At 45.8% G+C, this 25,117-nt stretch overlaps 1 protein-coding gene across 1 annotated transcript in view; it reads right to left on the reverse strand.

The window, feature by feature from the left end:
• NCKAP1L (NCK associated protein 1 like) overlaps positions 1–25,117 on the reverse strand; it is a 76,012-nt gene that overhangs the window by 33,898 nt on the left and 16,997 nt on the right. The window contains exons 7-20 of the mRNA XM_035101287.2: positions 23,082–23,219; positions 21,929–21,977; positions 21,257–21,413; positions 20,456–20,512; positions 19,205–19,301; positions 16,963–17,072; positions 15,381–15,513; positions 14,177–14,258; positions 13,453–13,511; positions 10,391–10,536; positions 8,365–8,497; positions 7,062–7,181; positions 4,967–5,106; positions 161–292 (exon numbers count right to left, since the gene is read on the reverse strand). Coding sequence (XP_034957178.2) covers positions 161–292; positions 4,967–5,106; positions 7,062–7,181; positions 8,365–8,497; positions 10,391–10,536; positions 13,453–13,511; positions 14,177–14,258; positions 15,381–15,513; positions 16,963–17,072; positions 19,205–19,301; positions 20,456–20,512; positions 21,257–21,413; positions 21,929–21,977; positions 23,082–23,219 — 1,553 coding nt within the window. The remainder of the gene's footprint in view (positions 1–160; positions 293–4,966; positions 5,107–7,061; positions 7,182–8,364; positions 8,498–10,390; positions 10,537–13,452; positions 13,512–14,176; positions 14,259–15,380; positions 15,514–16,962; positions 17,073–19,204; positions 19,302–20,455; positions 20,513–21,256; positions 21,414–21,928; positions 21,978–23,081; positions 23,220–25,117) is intronic.

The raw sequence follows: 25,117 nt of genomic DNA on the forward strand, positions 1-25,117 counted from the left end.
CACTGCCACCTTCCTTCCTGCCTATCCCACATCATCAGCACTACTGAGCAAAAGCTGTAGCACACGCGCCATAGCTGTGTACTTCTATGGCTTCTCTCGAGAACAGACGCATAATGAATACTGCCACATCACTTCCTGCTGTGTCCCTCACGTCCTGTACCTGCTAAGGCGTGTCTCCAGCTGGCTGCTGAGGTACTCTGCTGGAGTCACCGTGTGCTCAAAAACAAGGAAACTGGTCACGTTGTTTAGGCTCCAGCAGATCTCAGTCAGTGTCAGGTGCAGCTTGTCCAGACTGGAAGTGGGGGTGGAGAGAAGATGATAGTGGGTTAGAGCAATTGATACCAACTGCCTGGTTTGCAGGAGGCAGAGAATAGAAGAGCAGGAGTACTGGCCAGGTGAGAACCTCATCAGTCCAACTTCGCAGGTCAGATGTAAGAGCCAAGGACAGAAGGAGGGGCAGCAAGATACTCTGTCTTCCCATTCCCTGCTCTTCTGATCATGTCTGTTCACACACACACACAATATATGTATATATGAAAATGCAACGTATTATACCCAAAATGCCCTATCTCTGATAAAACAGGCCCAATTATATTGCATATTCAACATGTAGCAAGTAATTTAAAGCATAAAATGCCATTACAATCATACCTCAGGTTGCAAACGTGATCCATGCAGGAGGCACATTCGCAACCTGCAGCATTCGCAGCCTGAAGCATGCATCTGCGCACGCGCGTGACACAATTCAACACTTCTGCACATGACATCATTTTGTGCTTCTGCGCATGCACGAGTGCCGAAACCCAGAAGTAACCTGTTCCTATACTTGGGTTTGGCGCGGTCCACGACCCGCAGTGTTCATAACCCGAGATATGACTGTAGTTTATCGATCACCCACTCTCCCAAGCCTGCACTCCACCCCAAAAACAGAGTGTAGCTGGTTTGGGTCCTCCCATTTATTCCGTCCTCTGGTTCCCTAAGGACACCAGAATCACATCTTGCTACCGCCATTCTAGTTTTCCCTTCAGGGAAGCACCCCACCCCACAAACACACAATAGGAACTATGGATGTTCCCAGTGTCAGACTTGCACCACACTGCTGGGTAAATTGGAGCTCATTCATTCCACCTCTGACTGGCAAGTCATTATAAGTGCACCCTTGATCCTATTTTATTTTTTTTTTTAATTATATTTTTTATTAAACATTTTATCAACACACATACAGAACACAAATACAAAAAGTAAACATCAAAATACAGAAATACAAAAATACAAAAATACAACAAAAAAAATATATCATCTCTAATCCATTTTAATATTCATTGTCCTCTGGCTTCCCCAATTCCCTACTATCTGATTTTCTTTTTTATAAACTTCTGTAGCAGTTTCTAAATCATCCTTCTTACCCATCATATAGTCTCTTTAACACTTCAAAAATTTCATCTTTATATCATTTATCATATTTTCTCCCTTTCAATCTTCTATTATTTCCCTATTGCCTTAACTTCTTTATTTTCCTGGATGTTCAAAATCTAGTTTTCAAATTCATACCCTATGTATATTTTAAATTTCTTCCAATCTTTTAAAACTTTGTCATTTGTTTGGTCCCGGAGTCTTCCTGTCAATTCTGCCAATTCCATATAATCCATCATTTTCATTTGCCATTCCTGCCTCGAAGGCAGTTCCTCTTTTTTCCAATATTGTGCTATTAAGATCCTAGCGGCTGTGGTGGCATACATAAACAAATTAACATCGTCCTTGGGGATTTCTTCCCCAATTATTCCAAGCAAAAAGGCTTCCGGTTTTTTCAAAAATGTGTTTTTAAACATCTTTTTCAACTCATTATAAATCATTTCCCAGAAGCCTTTTATCTTAGGGCATGTCCACCACATATGGTAGAATGAGCCAACATCCTGCTTACATTTCCAACATTTATTGTCGCTTTTGTGATACATTTTAGCCAGCTTGACCGGCGTCAAATACCATCTATACATCATTTTCATCAAATTTTCCTTCAACACAGTACAAGCCGTAAATTTCATACCCTTCTTCCACAATTTTTCCCACTCCGACATCATCACATTATGACCCAAGTCCTTGGCCCATTCAATCATCACTGATTTTGTTTGCTCATCTTTCAAATGCCATTCTAGCAACAAATTATACATTCTAGACAAATTCTTGTAGTCTGTCTCTAATAACTCCGTTTCTAATTTCGACTTTTCTGTCTGGAATCCTATTTTTTTATCTAGCTTGAATGCTTCATTTATCTGCACATACTGAAACCAGTCACTCAACCTATCTTTCAGTTGTTCATATGGCCTTAACTTAAAGTGGTTTCCCACCTCCATCAGGATATCTTTGTATTTCAACCTATTCTCATCCATATTTGTCCTTTTAGGTTTCTTTGCCTCAAGTGGTGAGATCCACCTAGGAGTTTTTCTTTCCAATAGATCTTTGTATCTAATCCAAACATTAAACAATGATTTCCTAATTATATGGCTTTTAAAACCTTTGTGTAATTTTACTTTATCATACCATAAATATGCATGCCAACCAAACGCATTATCATGGCCCTCTAAATCCAACAAGTCATCATTGTCTAACAAAAACCATTCCTTCAACCAACAAAAAGCTGCGGCTTCAAAATAAATCTTTAAGTCTGGCAAGGAGAATCCTCCTCTTTCTTTTACATCAGTCAAAAGTTTGTATTTAATCCTGGGTTTCTTCCCCTGCCAGACAAATTTAGACAGTGTCTTCTGCCACTCTTGAAAACATTTCATTTTGTCAACTATCGGTAGGGCCTGAAATAAAAACAACATTCTCGGCAATACATTCATTTTAACAGTTGCAATTCTTCCCATTAAGGACAATTTCAACCTTGACCATACTTCCAAATCTCTTTGGATTTCTTTCCAAAGTTTCTCATAATTGTCTTTATACAAGTTCAAATTTTTTGACGTCATATTAACTCCTAGGTATTTCACCTTTTTTACACACTTCAGTCCTGTGCAATCCTCTATATTCTGTCTCTCTTGCAATGTCAAGTTCTTTTCTAGTACTTTAGTTTTCCCTTTATTTAACTTAAAGCCTGCCACACTGCCAAACTCTTGAATTATCTGCAGTACTCTCACTGCACTCTGTTCAGGGTTCTGCAAGGTCAGTACTAAATCGTCTGCAAAGGCTTTTAACTTATATTGTTTTGTACCCACTGTAATTCCTTTAACACCATCATCGTTCCTTATCATGTTCAACAAAACCTCCAGAACGGAAATGAATAGCAGGGGGGAGAGTGGGCACCCTTGTCTTGTTCCTTTCTCAATTCTTATCTCTTCTGAGACCACATTATTTACAATAATCTTAGCTCTTTGCTCAGAGTAAATACCATTAATCCCATTAACAAAGTTTTGGCCAACCTCCATTTTTACAAAATTTCTTTTCATAAAATTCCAAGAGATATTATCAAAAGCTTTTTCGGCATCTACAAAAATTAACATTGCTTTGGTGTTTATTTTCACTTCCAATCTCTCAAGAATATCTATTATAATTCTCACATTGTCTTTCATATGTCTACCAGGCAGGAATCCTGCCTGGTCTTTATGAATTAAGTCTTTCAACACCCTTTTCAATCTTGATGCCAAAATACTAGCAAATATCTTATAATCCACATTTAGTAAGGAGATTGGTCTGTAATTTTTAACCTGAGTCTTATCCACATCCGGTTTTGGTATCAGAGAGATAAAAGCTTCTTTCCAAGTCTCTGGTGCTTTGCCCCCCCCTAAAATCTCATTTGCTACCTCCATTAATGGTTGTATCAACCAGTTTTTTAATGATTTGTAGTACTTGGAGGTAAGTCCATCAGGTCCTGGGGCTTTGTCGTTTTTCAATTCTTGTATTGCTGTTTCAACCTCCTGTCTTGTAATCAATCCATTCAGTAGGCTCTTTTGTTGTGTTGGAATTTTTTGCAGTCCATTTTCTTTTATAAACTTCTCAATTCCATCTAAATCTTCTTTTTCCCTTTTATATAACTGTTTGTAATATTTTGTAAAGCATTTCCGTATCTCTGCAGGGTTCTCAATAGATTTTCCTTCATCCATAATCTTTATAATTGTATTCTCTTTTTGTCTTTTCTTCAATTGCCAAGCCAACAATTTTCCACATTTATTGGCCGATTCGAAAGATCTTTGCTTCATTCTTCTAATTTTCCATTCAATTTCTTCATTTATTATTTGGGAGTACTGCACCTGCAAAGCTTTTATCTCTTTTTGAACTTCCCTTGATCCTATTTTAACCGTATGGCAGTGTTTCTGAAACTTGGGTCTCTAGCTGTTGTTGGAATACAACTCCCACCATCCCTAGCTAGCAGGACCAGTGGTCAGAGATGATGGAAGTCAGGGGCATCTTAGCCATAGGGGCTAGTGGTGCGGAGAACCACGGCACCAAGTTCTGGAGGGTGCCAGGGAAGAGGTGGAGGCTGGACGCAGCACCTCCTGGCATCAGCTTGCTGCCCTCGTCCGCCTCCGCCATGCCGTGCCTGGAGCTTCCACCCTGCCAGAGGAGCTGTCCTCACCCGCCTCCACCATGGTGCGCCGCGGCTGGAGTCTCCTCCCTGCCAGAGGAGCTGCCCTCCAGCACCGCCCTCACCCGCCATGCCGTGCCACGGCTGGAGTCTCCTCTCTGCTGGAGGAGCTGCCCTCCAGCCCTGCTGGCAGCGCTGCCCTCACCCGCCATGCCCCGGCGTGCCCTCCAGCTGCTGCCTGCCCAGAGGGAAACGTAGGGGTGGGGGTGGGGTGCGCTGGAGGGATCTGTGCACCATGGCGCCAGATAGGCTCAAGACGGCCCTGATGGAAGCTGTAGTCCAACAAGAGGTGGAGACACTGCCGTAAGGCTTCAATCACGCTGGTATGGAGACGTTTAAGCATTAACGCTGCCCATGACGTGCTGCATGGGTTCATTGTGGACTTACTTGGTGACCAGGCTGCGGTCTTTCCGGTGGCTCTCTGCACCAGGCTTGTCCCTCTCTGGCTCTCCCTTCTTGGACAATGCTTTTTGGGTCCTCTTGTTCCGAGCCTTGCTGATGGTGGCAGCACAGTGCTTGGGTAAGAGCTGGGAGACATAAAAGAGGCGAGGGCGTTATGTGTGGGTGGGTGTATTAAGAAAGGGTCTGTTGCAAATCGCAAGGTGCGTTGAACCAAAGGTGAAATGTTCTGGAAGCCCTGCAAACGCCATCTTGGTAGTCAAGATGACCCCAAAAATAACTGGTAGTTGTTGAAATAATGAGCTCGTCTATATTTACGTTTCCTTGCTTTGATATATGCTAATTGGCTTGCTTTGATGCTGTGCTTATCTTTGGCCTTGCTTGGGATGCTGGGTTCTAGGCCCAGAGAGGGGAGAAGGAAGCTTTGGATAGCTGCCATCTACGGCCTCACCAGCCAGGTGTGATGGGAGGTTCTGGGGAAACTGACATATGCTGCTTTGCGCATAAGGCCTGTTTGCTTGGGCGCAGACAAGTCATGATGACCTCTCACTGTTGTGGTGCCCCTCCCGGGTCTGTAAAGGCAGTGAGGCCCTGCACGCTGTGTTATCAGTTTACATCTTTCTTTAATAAAGTGCTAGAACTGGCTATTCTGGCGTTCTAGGCGTCCTTTTTTCGTAACTCTGCATCAAATCACTTGCGCAAGCCCTCCTTGGGGTCTGTGGTTCAGAACACAAGGGTAGCAGGGGTGAGGTGGGGGTGGAGAAAAATCATTCCCTGGGCAATCCTTGCTTCAACAGCCGGGCATGGTCTCTGGTCACCAGGAACCTGTACAAGGCAGTCATTCTGATAAATCCTTTGCGGACTCCTCACTCCAGCTGCCCCCTTTTTTGCATTGTGCCTAGGGTCACAGTGCACTCCTCTTGCATGTGGGAGTGTTCTCTCAGTGCCAGGGAAGTGTGCCGTTTTTGCTCCTTCCCAAACTATCCAAGACTTAACAGGAGCCACTGAGAACTGAGTCAACCTCTTTCATCATATAGCTACACAGCCTCATTCGCATAATCTCACCCTGGGTTGCATTCCATTAAAAGGGTGGAGGATCTCACTACCTGGGAGAGTGCTGCCTGCTGCACTGACAGAAGAAGGAATCACTTTCCCAGAGAGAAAGGGCTTGTGCTCAGCAGCTCTTTCTGATATTTTGATTGACTCTGACGGTATTGAATTGTATTAATTGTTTTGACGGTATTGAATTGTATTAATTGTTTGCTTCGTTCACATGCAACTGTGTTTGATATTACAGGGATTGCAATGTTATGACGATTATTGTGAGCCACTCTGAGCTCAACATTTGTTATTGGAAAAGTGGAATATTAAATCAAATCCTATCATTCCTTTGTCCTGCCCAAGAGTCTGCAACCAGGATATGGCATTTTGGGTAAGATTTTAACTCTGCTCTTGATGTTTACTTGAATGTGTTCTAGAAGAGATTGGATTATCAACCTGCTATGCCACAGTCAGATCCTTTGCACATCAATGCTCATTCTGCAGAACAAGTACATAACATAGGCCTCATGCAGAGAGGAAGAACAAATCAGATTCATCAAGCCAACAATCCATGCAGGGTTTTTTTGTTATTTTTATCTGCTCTCATATGATTTTTATACCATTTTATTGTAGGTAGTTTTGCCTCTTTATGAGACATTGGATTTTACTGTGAGCTGCATTGGGTGGGAAATAAATGTAACACAATAATAAAACAGGAGGATTCAAGCTTGTCATTCAAAGTACAAGATATCTTCTAGTTTCCAAATCAGATTTTATCTACCTGGGTTCCCCTCTTTCATTCCATTTTGGCCGGCCATCATTTCTGAGTTCAACATGCCCAGGAAATGTCTGGCAAGCTGAATTAGTCATACATTCTGCCCAATCTTCCCCATATGCCCCAATCACAGAATAGTGATTCCGCTATCCTAGGCTGCACAGAACTCCACGAGGATACTGCCACTTCCCCCACTTTCTTCACGCCAGTCCCAGATCTGCCTCTGATGCCCTTTCCCCAGCGTCCATAAAGGAGTTGGCTTCCTACCTGCTCACTCAGGTTGCACTGCTCGGCAGAGGCATCCAGGATACAAGAGCAAGCCTGTTTTGCCATCTCTTCCAGGAAATTGTTGCACAGGCCCAAGGCACAGCTCTGCAGATGAGGATACTGAACCAGGAAAAGAAAGAAGCACCTGAGATCTACAAGGGAGCCTTAGGTGCCATGCTTGCTGCAAGTCTCTGCTTGCTGCCCCTCTGAGAGGCTGTGAGTGGGCACTTTTCTGGTTCATTGTCACAAGAATGGTGCTCCAAAAGCCTGCTGTCACTGTAGCCTCCAGTAGTGCAAAGCTCTCTGTCCACCGACAGTGGGATTTATTCTTGAGTAAAGTGATCATAAATCTGCAGTCCTACCAGCTTAATCCTATGCATTTTTTAATCCAAAGAAAGGTCTACCGTGTTCAGTAAGGCTTACTTCCTAGAAAGTTGCAGCTTGAACAAAAGTAAGGGTGGAATTCAGCGTCACACTATTACGATCAGTCCGTCAGCAAAAGCATTTCTGCTTGCCAGATGGAACAATTTCCCCTCCCCTCCCCATGCTATTTGGGGGTTCTCCATAGTTCTGGAGGAACTGTGGAGGAGGAGAGTGGGGAAAGTCCTATTGCTTTCATGGGAGTCCTTGTACTAGTGCACCAGGTTACTTGACTCTGGCCCTGTATTTTCAAACCCACACAGAATAAATTATTCAAATAATATACTTCATTTATATAAATGAATACAGTGGACAGAGTTCTGCTTTTCTGGTTATCTTGGTGCAGGATTTGACATTTTTTATCTCAAAGTAGCTAAGGGACCCAGGTGGCGCTGTGGTTAAACCACTGAGCCTAGGGCTTGCCGATCAGAAGGTCGGCGGTTCGAATCCCTGTGACGGGGTGAGCTCCCGTTGCTTGGTCCCAGCTCCTGCCAACCTAGCAGTTCGAAAGCACATCAAAATGCAAGTAGATAAATAGGAACCGCTACAGCGGGAAGGTAAATGGCGTTTCCATGTGCTGCTCTGGCTCGCCAGAAGCGGCTTTGTCATGCTGGCCACATGACCTGGAAGCTATACGCCGGCTCCCTCGGCCAATAATGTGAGATGAGCGCGCAACCCCAGAATCGGTCACGACTGGACCTAATGGTCAGGGGTCCCTTTATCTTTATCTCAAAGTAGACCCAGCTCTGACTACAAGGCAGGGGCATGAAAGCTGAACTCATATAAGCCCAGTAGGGGCACTCTCAATGATTTCACACTTGGCGTCTTTGCTCTCTTAGCTCCAGCTGCTTCTCCACGCCCTCCCCAGCACATGCATACGCACCTCCTCGGGGCACAATGGATGGGAGGCATTTCTGAAATCGGCACACAGAAGCGGGAAAGCAATGGAATAGCGCAACATTGATGGTTCCTCCATGGTGGATGCAAAGAGTTTCTCCAAGAGGCGCACATAGAAACTGTTAAAGGAAGTGAGACATCAGGAACCAGGGCAAGTGGGAGCAATCAATGGCACGCATGTGGAAGTTGCCTTACGCAGAGTAAGACTGTAAGTCCATTGAGCTCAGCATTGCATATAAATATTTTTGGGTGGGGAAGGAGTGTTTCTGAAAATTACCAGTATGCAAAAAGTAAGTACTGTAAATAATTAAAAGTCACAAAATTTCAATCTATCAGAAAATTAAAATAAAAGGAAGGGAGGAAGCCAGGTTCAAAGTGTGTGTATGGAATGTCAAAGTTAGCTAAAATGGGTGGGTTTTTTTTAAGTTGAGAAGCCATGGCGGGGGGGGGTAGGGGAGCTGGGGGGAAATTCATGTGGCAACCAATGCACCCCTTTGGTTTCAGATAGTACATGGGCAGACGAGTCTAAAAAGCCCAAGACACAAACTTCCACAGCTCTCTAGCGCAGGCATCCCCAAACTCCAGATGTTTTGGACTACAATTCCCATCATCCCCGACCACTGGTCCTGTTAGCTAGGGATCATGGGAGTTGTAGGCCAAAACATCTGGAGGGCTGCAGTTTGGGGATGCCTGCTCTAGCTGCTACATGGCTCATTTACCAGAGGTAAGGTATTTAGCGTTAACTCTGGAAGTGTATACTCAATTCTGACCAATTCCAAAATGGCTGCAGCGCGACTTCTGGTGCAGCGGCCATTTTGGAACTGGGCACAGCAGCATCAAAAGTTACTTCTGAGCATGCTCCGCCCAGTTCCAAAATGGCGGCAGCGCTACTTCCGGTATGCTACTTCCGGTCCAATCCCTTATTTTTCAGAGAGGAACTTGGCAGGTATGGGCTTGACTAGAGCAGCTCAACAGAATTTCAGACATAGGTTATTCCGAGTCATACCTGGAGATGCCAGAGACTGAACCTGAGACCTTCTACAAGCAAGGCGGGTGGTCTACCACTGAGCTATGGTTGTTCCCCATAGAAGCATAGGTGCTTCTATGTGCCAATGTGCACCGATATGAATGTGTGAACTTTAAAGGAAGTTCTCTGGTTTGAGAGTAGTCTTGCTTCTCACAGTGTACACATTTTTTTTGTCCTAAGTTTTGAAACACTGCACCGTTTGCCAGGCACGTAAGCAGTATACACATCACCGCTCTGCTCATCAAGCCCCCTGTGTTGTCCCCCCATTAACCCCTTCTCATGCCATGCAACTACTTAGCTGGCTTTTCACCTTCCCAAGCCTATTTCTGAACCCACTCTTCTCGCGTATTCTGCATCCCCATGTCCATGCCTCCTCCTCCCACTCCTTTTGTGCAACCCCTTCTGCACACACCTAGAGCCTTGTGCTGCAACTACGAAGCACCATTTTCCCCTTCTGCCCAATGATGAAGCCACCATCCTCTCCAATTCTGCAGACCCTTTCATATCCCTGCTTTCATCCCCAATACCATTCCCATGCCTCCTACTCCCTCCTTTTTTGCAAACCCCTTTGCACCACCGTTTTCATCTTTATCTCCTTTTTCTTAGTCCCTCATCCTTATTTTTCTCAACTCTCAACTCACACACCCATTTCACACACTTGCTCATTACTTCCTTAGCACAATCTGAGCTGGCCACAAACAGTACCACACTGCAGCCAGGATGGTTGTGTGAATTGGCACCCTCTTTTCACCATTCTTTATACCCAGAGAACCTACCTATGGTGGGGCCTTTATTTTCTAACCTTCCCTTAAAAAACAAAACCCAACATTTGCCATGTAATACCAAACCAGACAACTATGCAAATTAAATGCATTGATGCAAATTATGCCAGGATGCATGTGTTCTGGTAGCCGACATGCTCCACCCTGTGTGCCCCAAATCTGCTTTGCTGTCACTATTACCTTCCTCCATACCATATACACACCAGAATATGGAGACGTCCGATGTCTCGACCATCAAGTCCTCCAAAGAGTCCAGCATCTTAGTGTGAAAGACGATGAGATTCATCACCTTGGCAATGTCATGATTCTCCCGCAGTTGCAAGGGAGCCTTACTGACGCTGGTGTATGCCTAGTGGGAGGGGGGAAAAAGAGATCCCTTGGGAGAAAGAACCCATGCTCTCTGACACTTCACCCTAAATACTGAGAGTAGTACATTGCTGTTGTTGGCATCCATCTGTCTCAAGACAATGGGGTGTTTCTCCAGGGGCGAAGCCAAACTGCTGGAGAATCACAGCACCTGCTGTGGCTGTCGAGGCCAGCAACCTGTAACTGCTGCCTCCCACATTACTTTTGCTGTGTTAGCAACACTGAAGTGACCTCTCCAGGGTGCGAGCCTGGGCAGCGTGTGTAGAGGTCCTGGACTGCCCAGACAACAAGACCTCTTGGCCTCACTGATATAGTCTAAAGGAAAGCAGAGTAACACATTTGGTACCAGCTGGACTGTAGGAGTTGCTGGAAGGAGGCATACAAAAGGCCAACCAACCATCTTAGGGACTCCAGATTTGTGTAGAGCAGGCATCCCCAAACTTCGGCCCTCCAGATGTTTTGGACTACAATTCCCATCATACCTAACCACTGGTCCTGTTAGCTAGGGATCATGGGAGTTGTAGCCCAAAACATCTGGAGGGCCACAGTTTGGGGATGCCTGGTGTAGAGTTTACTCCTTAGTATTTGCTTCTCCCAAACATGTTCCACAAGGCAGTGGGTACAGATTTTTCCTTGGGGAATCTTCTTGCAGGATTTTTCCTTGAGGTTTACTCCTGAAGCCTTTCTCATGAATGAGTATAGCCACTGGGCAGCAGAGGTTTAGGATGGGCTACCTTCCCAGGTTGACGAGCCCCATCAGCAAGATTGCTCTAAACCAGTGTTTCTCAACCAGAGTGCCTCCAGATGTTTTGGGACTACAACTCCCATCATTCCTGACCACTGGTCTTGCTAGCTAGGGATGATGGGAGTTGTAGTCCCAAAACATCTGGAGGCACACTGGTTGAGAAACACTGCTCTAAACTACAGAGTGACAGGGCCAATTCACATACATGTATACATCATTTGATCACACAATACTTGACGCTTCTCAACTGAACACATGACTGCCTCAGATGAGCAATATTACATTTTGAGTGTTAATCAAAAAATAGTAAAATTGTATTGCAGTAATGGCTCATTTACACACACACACACACACACACACACACACACACACACACACACACACAATAATGCTAGACTCAGTCATTATGGAATATGCAGGTTCAGACCTCAGGAATGTGGGATCTGCTTTTGTTACTTACTAGAGCAGGCATCCCCAAACTTCGCCCTCCAGATGTTTTGGGCTACAATTCCCATCTTCCCCAACCACTGGTCCTGTTAGTTAGGGATCATGGGAGCTGTAGGCCAAAACATCTGGGGGATGCCTGTACTAGAGCCTTGAGATCCATCAACAAGAAGCAGGTCCAAAACAGCGACTTAGCCAAGCAAACACATGCTAAGTATTAAAGAACAGGATGCCTCTGATGCTCAGGAATTTGTGATAAGTTCCCCAACCAAGCACTATGCAGGGGATCCCCACTTACATGGGGATTATGGTCCAGGCTCCTGCACGTGTAAGTGAAATCGTGTGAAGTGGGGAGCACCCTCTAAACACCCTCTCTGCCACTCTTTCTCCAACACATACCAAAAATACTGTATCCAAAAATATCCACAACCAGAACCAAAGCTCTGGGGCCGGCAGCAGGCTGGTGGACATGCAGGAAAGTGGCTGCAGCTGTGCTACCCTGCACACCAGTTGCCAGGCAGGGAGGCTGGGCAGCCTGAGCAAAGCCCCGCTGTGCCTTCAGACTCTTGAGGGCTAACCCACTGCTTTGGATATCCCCCAAAGCATTCTTTTTTGGCAGCTGAATTTAGGAAAGGTTTTTAATTGTTGCTACTGTTAAGACAATGGCAGAAATCAGAAAGCCAATCCACTACCAGAGATGTACCAGATAAATCAGAATACACACAGAGAGACAGAAACAGACAGACAGACAGAACTTTAGCTTAAGCATCAAGAAATGCTTCTTGATGACAGGAACAGCATTTGTCAATAGAAAGGCCACCTGAGGTCTTCAAACAAAGGCTGGGCAGCCTTGATGCACCTAACAGGGATGTATATTGAAGCTGGCAAAGGCTGAAGGGCCAACAACTTAGACTTTGCATGGTTACATGTCTTTAGCCCCCGGATGAAAGCCTTCCTCTTTACACCGGCCTTTGACCATTAAATAATCTATGGCCTGTTAGATGGGGGGAGGGCTGTAATTAGGATTATTATGCTATCTATTATTATGCTCTGTATTAAACTGCTTTTTTAAAACTGCTCTGTAAATTATGTTCTTAATGCGCTACACTGTATATAAATGGTGGTATATAAATCAAATAAATAAATGAATAAACTATGTATTTCCAGGCCAGCAGCACAGGCAAAAGACTCTTTAGCCCCTACTTACTCAGTGTGTGAACTGCAACACAGGGTTTGTCATGTCAGAGTGATTCAGTTATACCTCATTCAGAGCCCTCCCCACATGAAAGCAGCCTGGCACCACGGGGTGTCTGCAGTCTCCCAGCACCAACAACAGTGAAAGCAGGAAAAGATTTAAATACACAGGGAAGGAGGAGACTTGGGCAGCTTGTTTTGTCTGTTGTTTTCCTTCTCATACCTCTCTCCTTAAGCAGCTATTTTACCCTGCTCCTTCTCCCAACTTCTAGGAAAAAATAGAGGAACTTCCAACTTCTAGGAAAAAAAATTTCAAGTGGGGATAAACAAGACCAGCCAGCACTCCTTTATGTGTTTGACTGTGATCCCCTCCAGATGCCTCAGCCCCTCGGCCAAGCAGGCAGCATGCAAAGTCCTAAGAGGCAGCAAGGTCTCCCACCGCACAGGACACCATCTCCACCAGCATGTTGCTGGGACAGAAGAGGAAGTGGAGCAAATCCTGGCAAAGAATCTTACCTGCAGTCTGAACCAGTCCAGCCGCAGCCCAGAAAATTCAAATTTCTCCTTCTCCTCGACTGCAAAGAAGAAAAGCATTTAACAGAGGGAAAGCTGCTAGAAAGAGCCACGGGGGTCTCTTCCACCATTCATAGGCCTCACAGATGAGAAAAGTTAGGATGAAATGCAGTAGGAAGACAGGCCTCCACCTAGAAAAATGATTTGCCTTCTGACAGCCCTTTCTAGAGGAGTTTATAGGCTGGTTAAGTACCATCCCTTTGTTCCTGGATGCAGTGGGCTCCGATTTTACTCGCACCTACAATCTGGCCTTACATCAAACGCCAACAGCTTTGCTCTAGGTCCATCAGGACCCTGTCAACTCCTCGTTAGTATAGTGGTAAGTATCCCCGCCTGTCATGCGGAGACCGGGGTTTGATTCTCCTACGGGGAGACCATTGACTTTTATGACTCATCATAGACTTGAATGTGGCTAAGCCTCCGTGGGTCAACTCTCAGAAGCCAAAGCTGAGCAGAGCTTCCTTCAGTCAGAAAGCTTTAACCCAACCCCACTGCTAACACAAGCAGGATTCAAACAAAACCACACAAATTATGCACAACTTGGCAAATAATATTCCAATCACAAAGCGTAACCCTCGCTTGGCACTCAATTTGAGTCACTCTTGTACAGGAAGGGTTAAAATGCCCACATCCATCCGTAGCAACCTCCAGCTGACACAATAACTACCTTGCTTGATGGTTAGGGATGAGAGTGAGTTCACAAAGGATGACATAATCACAGACTCCTCTTCAGGGCACACAGTCAGGTCCTGCAAGAGGCAACAGAGAAGGGGCCAGTGCTTTAGTTGCATTTATATACAGTAGCTTGTTTGCAATGGATTTCAGTGAACGTGATTATTTAATGAATTGATGTGGCAGTTTTAAACTTGTACATCCCTTGAGTGTCTTTGGGCAGTGAGGCTATTCATAAACTCAAGAAACGAAGGCCTCGGGACAAGGATATAATCCCAGAGTGCCCCCTTTGTTCTCTTGTATAATTTCTGGCTTGTGAATTGTGGGGAGGCCTGGGATGTTTTGTCTCTGTAGGCAAAATGTGTTGCCCCCACCCCCAGCAGATCTGGCACCTCTCCCTGCCCCCACCATTGTGTCCACGCTGTACCCTCATCCATGGCAGCACCCACACTGCCACCATGACGCAATGGCAGGGGTGAGGATGTGTTAGTGCTGAGGGCAAGGGCACTGTGGTGGCAGCGACAGTGGCACAGGTGAAGCTGTGGCGGGGCTGTTGGCAGAGCGACAGCAGGGGCAGAGGTTGCACTGTCCGCCGAGGGGAAATTGCTTCACCCTACTTCATGCAAGCACCCGCCTTGTGAACAGGATTCTGCTCTATAGCATCACAGCAGACGGTGTCAGGCTGCTTTATACCATGCCAGTCTGTTGGTCCATTTCAGCCTTGCCCTGCCTGATGCCCTCCAGAATAGATGTTTTTGGACTGTAACACCCATCATTGCTGAAGGGAGCTGTAATTCAAAACATCTGTAGGGCACTGGGTTGAGAAAAGCTGCTCTATTTGCATTGTGAGGGTTCAACTAGATGAGGCTTTTGGACCCTTCTAACTCTACAATTCTTAGATTCTATGATCCAGTCCAGATTTGTTGACTCTCACTAGCAGTCTGCTCTAGTATCTGCAACCTGGGAACCTGGAGACTGTCAGGGACTATTTGCATGCAAGGTATGAATCCCTAACACTGAGATATGCCTAATTTGCAGCATTTTAATTATTCTCTGTCCATTCTCTCCTTTCTCACATCTGGAGATCTCACATCTGGAGATCTCACATAAGGAATCTCACTGGAATTGGGAGCTCCTAGAGACGACCACTCATAGTCCCATCAACCACACGTCTTCCTCCTTCCTTGCAGCTCCCATACCTGGATGATGTTGCTGAGCACCTGGGCATCGAAGTGTGACAAGTACTGTACATGGTAGCGCTGGAGGATATTTTGGTGCCGTCGGACAAGGCGACAGAGCTTTTCCATCAGAAACAGCAGCTCAGCCAGGTAGCTATTGGTGAGAGGCAGGACAGAATGTTTGTTTGCTTATTTGAAACATTTGGAACCCCACCTTCCCTTATAAAAAAGGCAGCTGGCGAATTTAAAATATCATTTCAAGAAATGAACACAAAAAATAGTGGGGTGAGGAAGAATACACAGCCCCACTGTACACCCACAGAATCATTTCAGCAGATTAATAAACCAATACAATAAATAAAGCAGATACCTACAACCCAAATGCCTTCTTTAAAAAAGGAGGTTATGACTAACTTTCAGAATGCCATTGAAGGGGGGATAGATGAGACTTTGGATGAAATATAGGGAGAGGATAGCTCGGTTGGTTAAGAGTGTGATGCTCCTAACGCCAGTGTTGCAGGTTCAATCTCCATATGGGCAGCTGCATAATCCTGCATTGCAGGGGGTTAGACTCAATGATCCCCAACTCAACAATTTTGTGATTCTATGAACTAGGTGTCCTAGTATGCTGTATGTGTGAGGTTCCCTTGGCTGTTGACCCCTACAAAGACAAACCTCTGACCTGCCAGCCTGGATACAATACTCCCCAAGTTCATGCCAGAGGATTTTACCCAATTCCAACAAGTATTAGGTTCTTCCCTTCCCTCCACCCACACATGGCACTGCCCCAAAATGTGAGACCAAGGAAAACTGTTGCAATCCCCCCCTTCCACCTAGAATCAAATCATAGAGTTGGAAGAGACCACAAGGGCCATCCAGTCCAACCCCCTGCCAAGCAGGAAACACCATCAAAGCATTATTGACATATGCCTGTCAAGCCTCTGCTTAAAGACCTCCAAAGAAGGAGACTCCACCACACTCCTTGGCAGCAAATTCCACTGCCGAACAGCTCTTACTGTCAGGAAGTTCTTCCTAATGTTTAGGTGGAATCTTCTTTCTTGTAGTTTGAATCCATTGCTCTGTGTCCGCTTCTCTGGAGCAGCAGAAAACAACCTTTCACCCTCCTCGATATGACATCCTTTTATATATTTGAACATGGCTATCATATCACCCCTTAACCGTCTCTTCTCCAGGCTAAACATACGCAGCTCCCTACCTAACTATTAGGAGTATGGAAGCTGCGTCCTCCTTTTCACGGGTTCACTCTGCACTATATGGTCAAGAACTGGGGGAGAGGGGCAAGATCCACCTGTGCTCAGCATGCTGGGATCCATCCCCTCCACCCCATCTTCAAGCCACACCCCCATTCTTGGAACCCACCCCATCAGTACATGTCATAAAAGGATTTGTGGGAAAGAAAACATGTCACACAAAGAGACATTTCAGGGGCAGGAAAATTGGACTCTAATTCTAGAACAGATGCAGACATAGAACTTTTTAATATCGGAAGGTAATTACGATTTGTGTATTGATTTTCAGGGTCACGTGTATATATAATGATTATTCATAAATAGTTTAAGCAAAAAAACACCCAAATCAGTACCTGTCAGTGAATTCTTCTGGGTTCTTGCTCTTGCTAACATGTTCACTGTGTCGGCAAAGCCAGGTTACCTCATCACGGCAGAACGACAAGGCCATGAAGACATAAACAGCCTGTTGTGGGGAAAAGAGGGAGAAGGGACCTTATGAGAAAAATATTCCCTCCCTTCAAATCAGTAAGGCCAGCTCAAGAAAGGGACATTCAATATGGCCCAACACTGCACATTAACTTTTTAAAAAAGCTATTGTATTCTACTTAGCCGATGTCCTTAAATCATTCCCTCCAACTCCCGGATTGAAAAATCCGAGATCAGCGGTGGCGCGGCACCGGAAGTCGCTTCTACGCGGTGGCGCGGCACCGGAAGTCACTTCTACACATGTTCAGACATGAGTAGAAGCGACTTCCAATGCCAGCGCTGCCCAATTTCCAGTGCCCAGACATGGGCAGAGCGGCAACGGAAGTCGCTTCTACGCATGTCCAGACATGCATAGAAGTGACTTCTGGTGCCGGGCTGCCTGTGTCTGCATGTCTGGGCACCAGAAATCTCTTTTGCGCATGTCCAGACATGCGCAGACAGCCGGGAGCCGGGACATGGCCGCTGGCAGGAGCTTTACGGGATATTTATGGGATATAATCAATTCGGGATAACAGCGGGAAATGGTAACAAAATACAGGGGTCTCCCGCGAAAGACGGGAGACTTGGCAGCTATGCCTTGAATTGTATGTTGCGTAATGAGAAGCCTAAAACAGGGGGCGGGGGTGGGGAGATCCATCATGCTAATTACAGTGGAACCTCGGTTTATGAACACCTCGGTTTACGAATTTTCGGTTTACGAACTCTGCGGACCCATCTGGAACGGATTAATTCACTTTCCATTACTTTCAATGGGAAAGTTCGCTTCAGTTTATGAACGCTTCAGTTTATGAACAGACTTCCGGAACCAATTGTGTTCATAAACCGAGGTACCACTGTAATGACATTTGTTGATTGTAGCTTGTTCTAACTTATGTTTTCCTGTGCTTCAAATTTTCCTTTTGCCACTATAGTGACGAAGGAGAAAGGGAACATGGAATAGGAGAGACCTGAGAGGACCATCAATATGCAAAGATGAGAAAAGCAGAAGGGTAAAAACTGGAAACATAAATACTTATGCATGAAATAGATCTATATAGATCTATAAATACATAAATGTTCCTATACGGGATTTCTTTCCTCACACACGCAACACGCACACCCTCCTGGAAACTCTCAGTGCCATTTTCCCTCAAGCTCTACCTAACTGGAAGAAAACCTGCTGGAAGGAAGAGAAGCAGTGGGGAGGGGAGGGTTCAGCTCCCTTCCCCTAATGCCCCCTTTGCCATTTAAATCACACTTTTCATTTTACTCATGATTGGAGGGAGCAGCCGGTGGTTAAAACATATAACCCGCTGCTGCTGCTGCTGCTGCATATAGTTTGGCTTCTAGTGACTGCTGCAAATACCCTTGGGACTGTTCAGATACATTACAGTATAAAGATAAAGCAACCAGGAAAGCTGGAACTATGATGGGTTTGTTTTTTAGTAAAAGATTTGATTCTCAAGAGGCAGAAACTACATGAATTTCAGGATAAAAATAGGCACTGCTTTTTAGACAACCCTTCCTGCCCGACCCCTTTCTACTGTGGTTTTGTATGATGTCAAAAAATAAGCCAATATAGGTAAGGACCACATTCGTATCAAGTCAGACTCAAATATAAGGTCAACACAGCATTTGGCAGCAACATGGGATGAAAGCTCCTCGGTGGTGATGGTGCCCCAGCTTTGGGACAGCTTCCCTGCTATGACAGGGGTCAAGACGGACTTGGCTGTTCATCCCGGCTTTGCTGGAGTTTAACGTCAGGTGCATGGTTGCGATTATTCAGATTGAAATTCACCACCTTCTGGTTCTGCACTGTTTTTATGCTGTGGTTTTATGTTAACATTTCATTATTTTAATTTGAAAATCAATCTGTAATTGCTTGTTTTCAATTAATAGGTAAAAAATATGTATACACACCCTTACATTTGGCTTCTTCTCCCCAGGCACACTTGCATAGGCAAATGTATATAGACGTGTGTGTGTGTGCGCGCGTGTGTGTGTGCGCACACACACACACACACACACGTGTTTGCCCACTTGCCCAACTCAAACACATCATGCATGCAAGACTGTCTTCTCCCACATTCCCAGCTCTTGTCTACCCCACTGTCTCTGGGCAACACTTGCCTTTGGCCCCAAAAGCCCTGGCTCGTTGGCCAGAATGGTCTCCATCTCCCGTACAGCATTCCTCAGGAAATGGCGCCGACCTCGATGCAGCTGCCCACTGTCAAGACACCATTGGAAGGTTCACACATGAAGATGACAGCTGCCCCAGGCCCCATCTGACACACCACAAGCAGCAGCAAATGACAACGCCCACTTACTCAGTCAAGGTACATAGTATCCAAGGCTGGTCAAGTTATTTTGGAACTAGACGCAGAAAATTGCAGTAAAAGCACCATAATCTAAAATGACAAACAACTGGATGCCCTCGCATGATGCCTAGAATTGTCCACCAAATGCTCAGGCTGGGCAGACTCCTAGGTGTGCTGTGCAACAGATGAGGGAGCAGGTGGATGGCAGGACCTCAGAGGGAACATGCAGGAGGAGCTGCAGAAAAGTGGGGCTACCTTTTCCCTTTCTCCAAAGGAGATTTATGGTGCAATCATGTACATGTTTATTCAGGAATTAGTTCTACTAACTTCAGTGGGGCTTCAAACTGGGAGTAAGTGCGTACGACAGTGGTGGCTAACCCCAGTTTTGGAAGTCTGATCCAGTCCTCCAAGCAGATTTTAGAAGCCCTCCAAGAACTGATTGATTTTTGTAGTGGTGGCAGAAACATATTTAACAAAGCAGACACAGCTCGGGGCTGGGCAGAGTTCAGTTTTTCCAATGGGGAGTCATACTGTCTCCTTCCTGGCTACTAGACCCATCATTAGATGAGGTGAGCAGAGAGGGAGCTTGTGTCTTTAACAGCTTCTTTGCACAGATAGCTGATGTCGAGGGCAAGTAAGTGTCTGTGTGTGCCTGCGAGTGTGGGATGGATACACCAACTTTTAGCCACCCCTGCCCCTGGCCTGCATGAAACTGCATGGTTGGCCATGGCTGAAAGCATCGAGATGCCAAAAAAGGTTAGTTACCCCTGATGTACAGGACCACAGTCTTAACGGAGGACATCTAAGTGTATAAGGCAAAAGGTGGCAACAAAGGGTAGCTGGTGGGATATACTGAAGAAATAGGGATGATGGGGACATCGGTCAAATGGGGCTGGGAAGCAAATTTCAGACATGAGGGGAAAGGTAAAGCTAGTGAGGCAAAGTATTAAGCAGAAGAGATCTGGTTACCTACTAGGCAAAACCCTGGAGCAGACAAAGTGCAGACCTAGGCAGTAATACGGCAGACAAAGCAATGAGCAAGAAAGCAAAGGGTCGTTCCTACCTGTTTGCTACAGCGTGCTCTTTACATTCTTTGATATCAGCTATGCGTTTTCCATAGCTGTGGAGAGAGAGAGAGAGAGAGAGAGAGAGAGAGAGAGAGAGAGAGATCACAGCCAAACCCCTCCAAAACATTATGTTCTGTTGCTTCGTCCATCCAAGCAAAGCCAACTTTGTGCAAGGACAAGTTTTTAAAAAATTGAATGATTTTTAAAATCAGATTCCAGTGGCAAACCCGTCACTTTAAAATGGCTACACCAAAGCTTCCTTGTCTCTTGTGATGTTTTCCAGAACGAGCTACAGCTCAGGAGCAGAGAACATACTGTACGTGCAGAAGGTCACAAGTTCAATCCAGGGCATTTGCAGATAAAGATGTCAGGAAGAAAGTATGGGAAAGACAACCTGCATTTGACTCTCTGGACAACAACTGCCAGTCACAATTAGCAGTACTGGCCATGAAGGACCGAAGGTGTGACTCAATGGATGGCAGTTTCATGTATACAGAGGGTGAACGAATACAAAACAGGAGGACGCTCCCACTCATAAGCACATTTATAACTTGCCTTTCCTCCAAGGAGCTCAAGGTGGTATGCACAGCCCTTCATCAACCCAACACCCCCATTTTAACCTCACAACAACCCTGTGAGGTAGCTTAGTCTAAGAGCATCACCCAAGTGAGCTTCATAGTCAAGTGGGAGTCTTAACAACTGTACCACTCCTGTACTTCTAACATTAGTGTAAAAGAGGGGATTCAAACCTGCCAAAATTTGCCTGTGGGTCTAACTCACCTCCACATGTCTCTTACCCTTTGATGCTGCTGAAGGCCTCCTCCGCCACTTTGTGAATAGAAAGCACTTCATCTCGTACTAGAGCAATGTAGAGAGAGCCACGGAGCGCTGCCCGCCACAGATCCAGACAGCTTTGAGTAGTGCCCAGGCAGCTGTGGCACAGCAAGAACCCAACTGCAGGCGTAGAAGTTGATCAAAGGCAAGGATAAGGAAGCAATGGACACTGACCCTCCCTGCTCAGTACAGCAGCTAGCCGCTCCCTGCCACCCACTTCCAGGAGCAAAATGAATTGTGCAAATCAAGCAAATGCATTACAAACCATAGCATTTCTTGCCCTAGAATTTACCTGGGTGCTAAATTTGTGAGGCAGGGGGTGGGGAACCCAGAGCACAAGCATATGTCTCCCTATGCCCACTGCGGCCAATGAAGATGATCTTGGACAATTTCTGCACCTTTTGGCTATGAGAAAGGGGTCAGCTCTGGATAAGATTTCTTGCTATACTGAAACAAAATTAAAAAAATTCCTTCCAGTAGCACCTTAGAGACCAACTAAGTTTGTCATTGGTATGAGCTTTCGTGCGCATGCACACTTACAGTACTTGCTGTACTGAGTCAAGGTTCCAGGTTGACCACCCAGCCTGGATCCTCCCCAGCCTACCAGATCAGCAAAGAACAATGTGGCGACTTACTCACAATCCAACGCTCAAGAACCTCCAGAGAAAGGTATTCACAGGCCATCTGGGAAGAGGAAAGAAATATGTGTTTTCTGCCTACAGAAATCTGGTATCATCATCTTCCTTCCTAAACACTCAGTGCCTCTACTAAGGTTTTTTAATGTGTGCAGCATAATTTTCCTAGGAGGTCTGGAGTAGCAAGGCCTCATTGGGTGCACATGGGAACCATTTGGTAGAACAGCCAGCATTACAGTCTGCTGCAGCAGTTCACTCTCTTGCTTAGAGGCAGGGGGAACTCAGACCTGCAGCCCTCCAGACGCCCTTTTTGCAGCCTCTGGGACTCTCCCCAAGCCGTATCTCTTCCCAAGGCCAAACCCTTCTCTCTAGATCTTCACTGGCCCTGCTTCAGGCCTTTTTCAATTGCCCGGAACCTCTTGCTTGCCCACATTGAACCTTAACTTGTCTATAGGTGGAAAGTAGCCCACTATACAAACTTAAGATTCACATCCATTACCCTGCTCTCTTTTCTGTCTCTGTGGCCTCCCCCTTTGGTAGCATCATGATTGAAGGGGCCGTGGCTGTGATCGAGGGGGCCACGGTCATGCAACACCAGCACGCCCTACAACATCACATGATGCCAGTGCCCTCCTGCAGCCTGCACAAGTGATGATGTTTTTGTGGGGACACCCCACGACTTACTCCTATGACATGAGCACACCCCACAGTGTGCATGCACAGCTGCTGCAGAACTTTGAGGGGCCCAGCACCCTCATTGAAAATCACTTGGTGCACCTGGGTGGCAAGTGCTCACCCCCACCCTGCAGGTTGCCCACAAAGCACTACCATCCAGCTGGTTCCACATCCCTGCTCTAGCTCAACTGCCAACAGTAACAGAACTTGTCAGCATTATAGCCTCAATGACATCACAATCAAGACCTGTCAGCTTGCACTGCATGCTGGGAAACAGTGAATTACCTCTCTGAAGTCGGTTGAAACTCAAGAAACATCTACAAGGGGGCAGAGCCTGCGTATATGAGCTCTGTAAAAGGTAGCAGTGCTGATCCAAAATGCAGGCCTCTGATTTTAAGATGCTCCAGAAGCCTGAGTTTGGGCTGTGCTGGACAGGTAGCGAAAGTGTCACTGTCTCTCTCTACACAGACACACTCACCGTGTCTGAACTGGCAGGAGCTAGCATGTTCGCCGGGTTGTTGATCAGACTGAAGAGTTGGTCACTTTGCCACTGATCAGCTGAGTGGTTTCTACGGGCGAAGAGGAAGTGCAGCGAAAGGAGTGCATTGCTCACAGCCTGGAAAGAGAACTCTGTTAGCAGCACGAAATGACAAAATACAGAGAGAGGGAGAGAGAAAGCAGAACTACATGTTACCCTTGGCATCAAGCAGGTGGGAGGAGCACTTAAATCTTCCCATACTTGCTTTTTCTCTCTTGCTAATGCTCCCCTAGAGGAATTTCCCCCACAGCTCAGCTTCAGCCAGATTTCAGGCATTTACAAGGGAAAGTTAAGTATCCCCTGGTCACCCACTACTTCTCCCCTACAAGTGCCCCACACTTATGTGTTTTCCTCAACTTGTACTCTACCCACAGATGGCAGACAACTAGCATCCAAATATTAACCGAAATTTTTAACTGGATTGACCAATTCTGCAACACAGACCTAACTCCTGCTTGCTTTGGGATCACCCAGTGTTGGTTCAAAAGCTGGATAAATTTGCCGTCCTTCCTCCCCTATCCCTTCTCTAACCCCCCCGCCCCCCAGGCATGCAGATGACTTGATTTTTAGCTTTTTCTGGTTTTGCAGTTCACCTACTTCCCTCTTTTTTACTTCCCGTTCCAGTCACGGCTGCCACCAAAACTCCCCACACATTTCTCAAAATGTTATTTGTATGCACTTGTGAAACAGCAAAAGAAAAGGGAAGAAGCTCACAATAAGAATTGTAATTGGGCTACCCCTTCAACCAACACCATGAAAAATTGGAGCAAAGAATGTTCATTCTCTCCAACCAACTACAGAACCACATTCACCTCCAGGGAACCACAATGCAGAGGTCCAGCACATGCTTTGCACACATCAGTTCCCAGGTTCTGAGGTGGTGGGCTCTCCTTCCTTGGGGGTTTTTAAGCAGAGGTTGGATGGCCATTTGTCATGGGTGCTTTGAGATCCTGCATTGCTGGGGTTTGGAATAGATGACTCCTGGGATCCCTTCCAACTCTACCATTCTATGATTCTACAAGGTGTGACTGAAAAGTTCGGTGAATGTCACAGAAATCGGACAGCGAGAAATATTTGAACATACATACCTTACAGACCTTCAAAATAGGCCCGCTCTGATACAATGCACCATTGATAACATTCGTAGAACTGTTGGAAACTTCTGGAAAAGTCCTCTTTTCGTACTGCTTTCAGTTCCCTCGTCACAGCAGCTTGGACATGTGAAATGTTGGGAAATCTGTGCCCTTTCAGAGCAGATTTCAGTTTTGGAAAAAGAAAGAAATCTGATGGGGCCAGATCGGGAGAGTATGGAGGGTGCGACAACTCAGTAACCATTTCACACGGAATATGCAATTCTTCCGCCATCATTCGGATGGACAAACACCGATCCCACATCAATAACTCATGAACTGTCAACATTTGCCGTCGTTCTGCTCATCAACCGTCTGCCAGACCGAGGGTCATCTTCAATGGTTGCCGCCCTTCATGGAAACGCTTAAACCACTCATACACTGTCTTTCGAGTTACAGCTTCATCTCCGTACACAATGGTGAGCATTTTGTGGGTTTCCGATGTCGGTTGTATGTTCAAATATTTCTTGCTGTCTGATTTCTGCGACCACTCACCAAACTTTCCAGTCACACCTTGTATGTTCAATTCCTCACATCTCTAACAAAAGGGATCTCACAGGACCAAGCACTGGGAAAGATCTCCAAGATGTTGGAGAGCCACTGCCAGTCACACTCTACAATTTGACAAGACTAGATGAGCCACTGGTCTGATTCAGCACAAAGCAGCTTAATGATACTGCATAGAAACCAACACTCCCATCCTTGAGCACACAGCAACACATGCAGGAAGAATGCATGTTACAAAATCATAATGTGAATCTGGATGTGCTAAGAAGTTAATGGAGATGGAGTCTAATGCTGAGACCCCAACGCCATGCCTGTGGGCACCACACTGTCCCCATACAC

Source organism: Zootoca vivipara, chromosome 2 (genome assembly GCF_963506605.1).
Source record: "Zootoca vivipara chromosome 2, rZooViv1.1, whole genome shotgun sequence".
In the NCBI taxonomy this organism is placed as follows: Eukaryota; Metazoa; Chordata; class Lepidosauria; order Squamata; family Lacertidae; genus Zootoca; species Zootoca vivipara.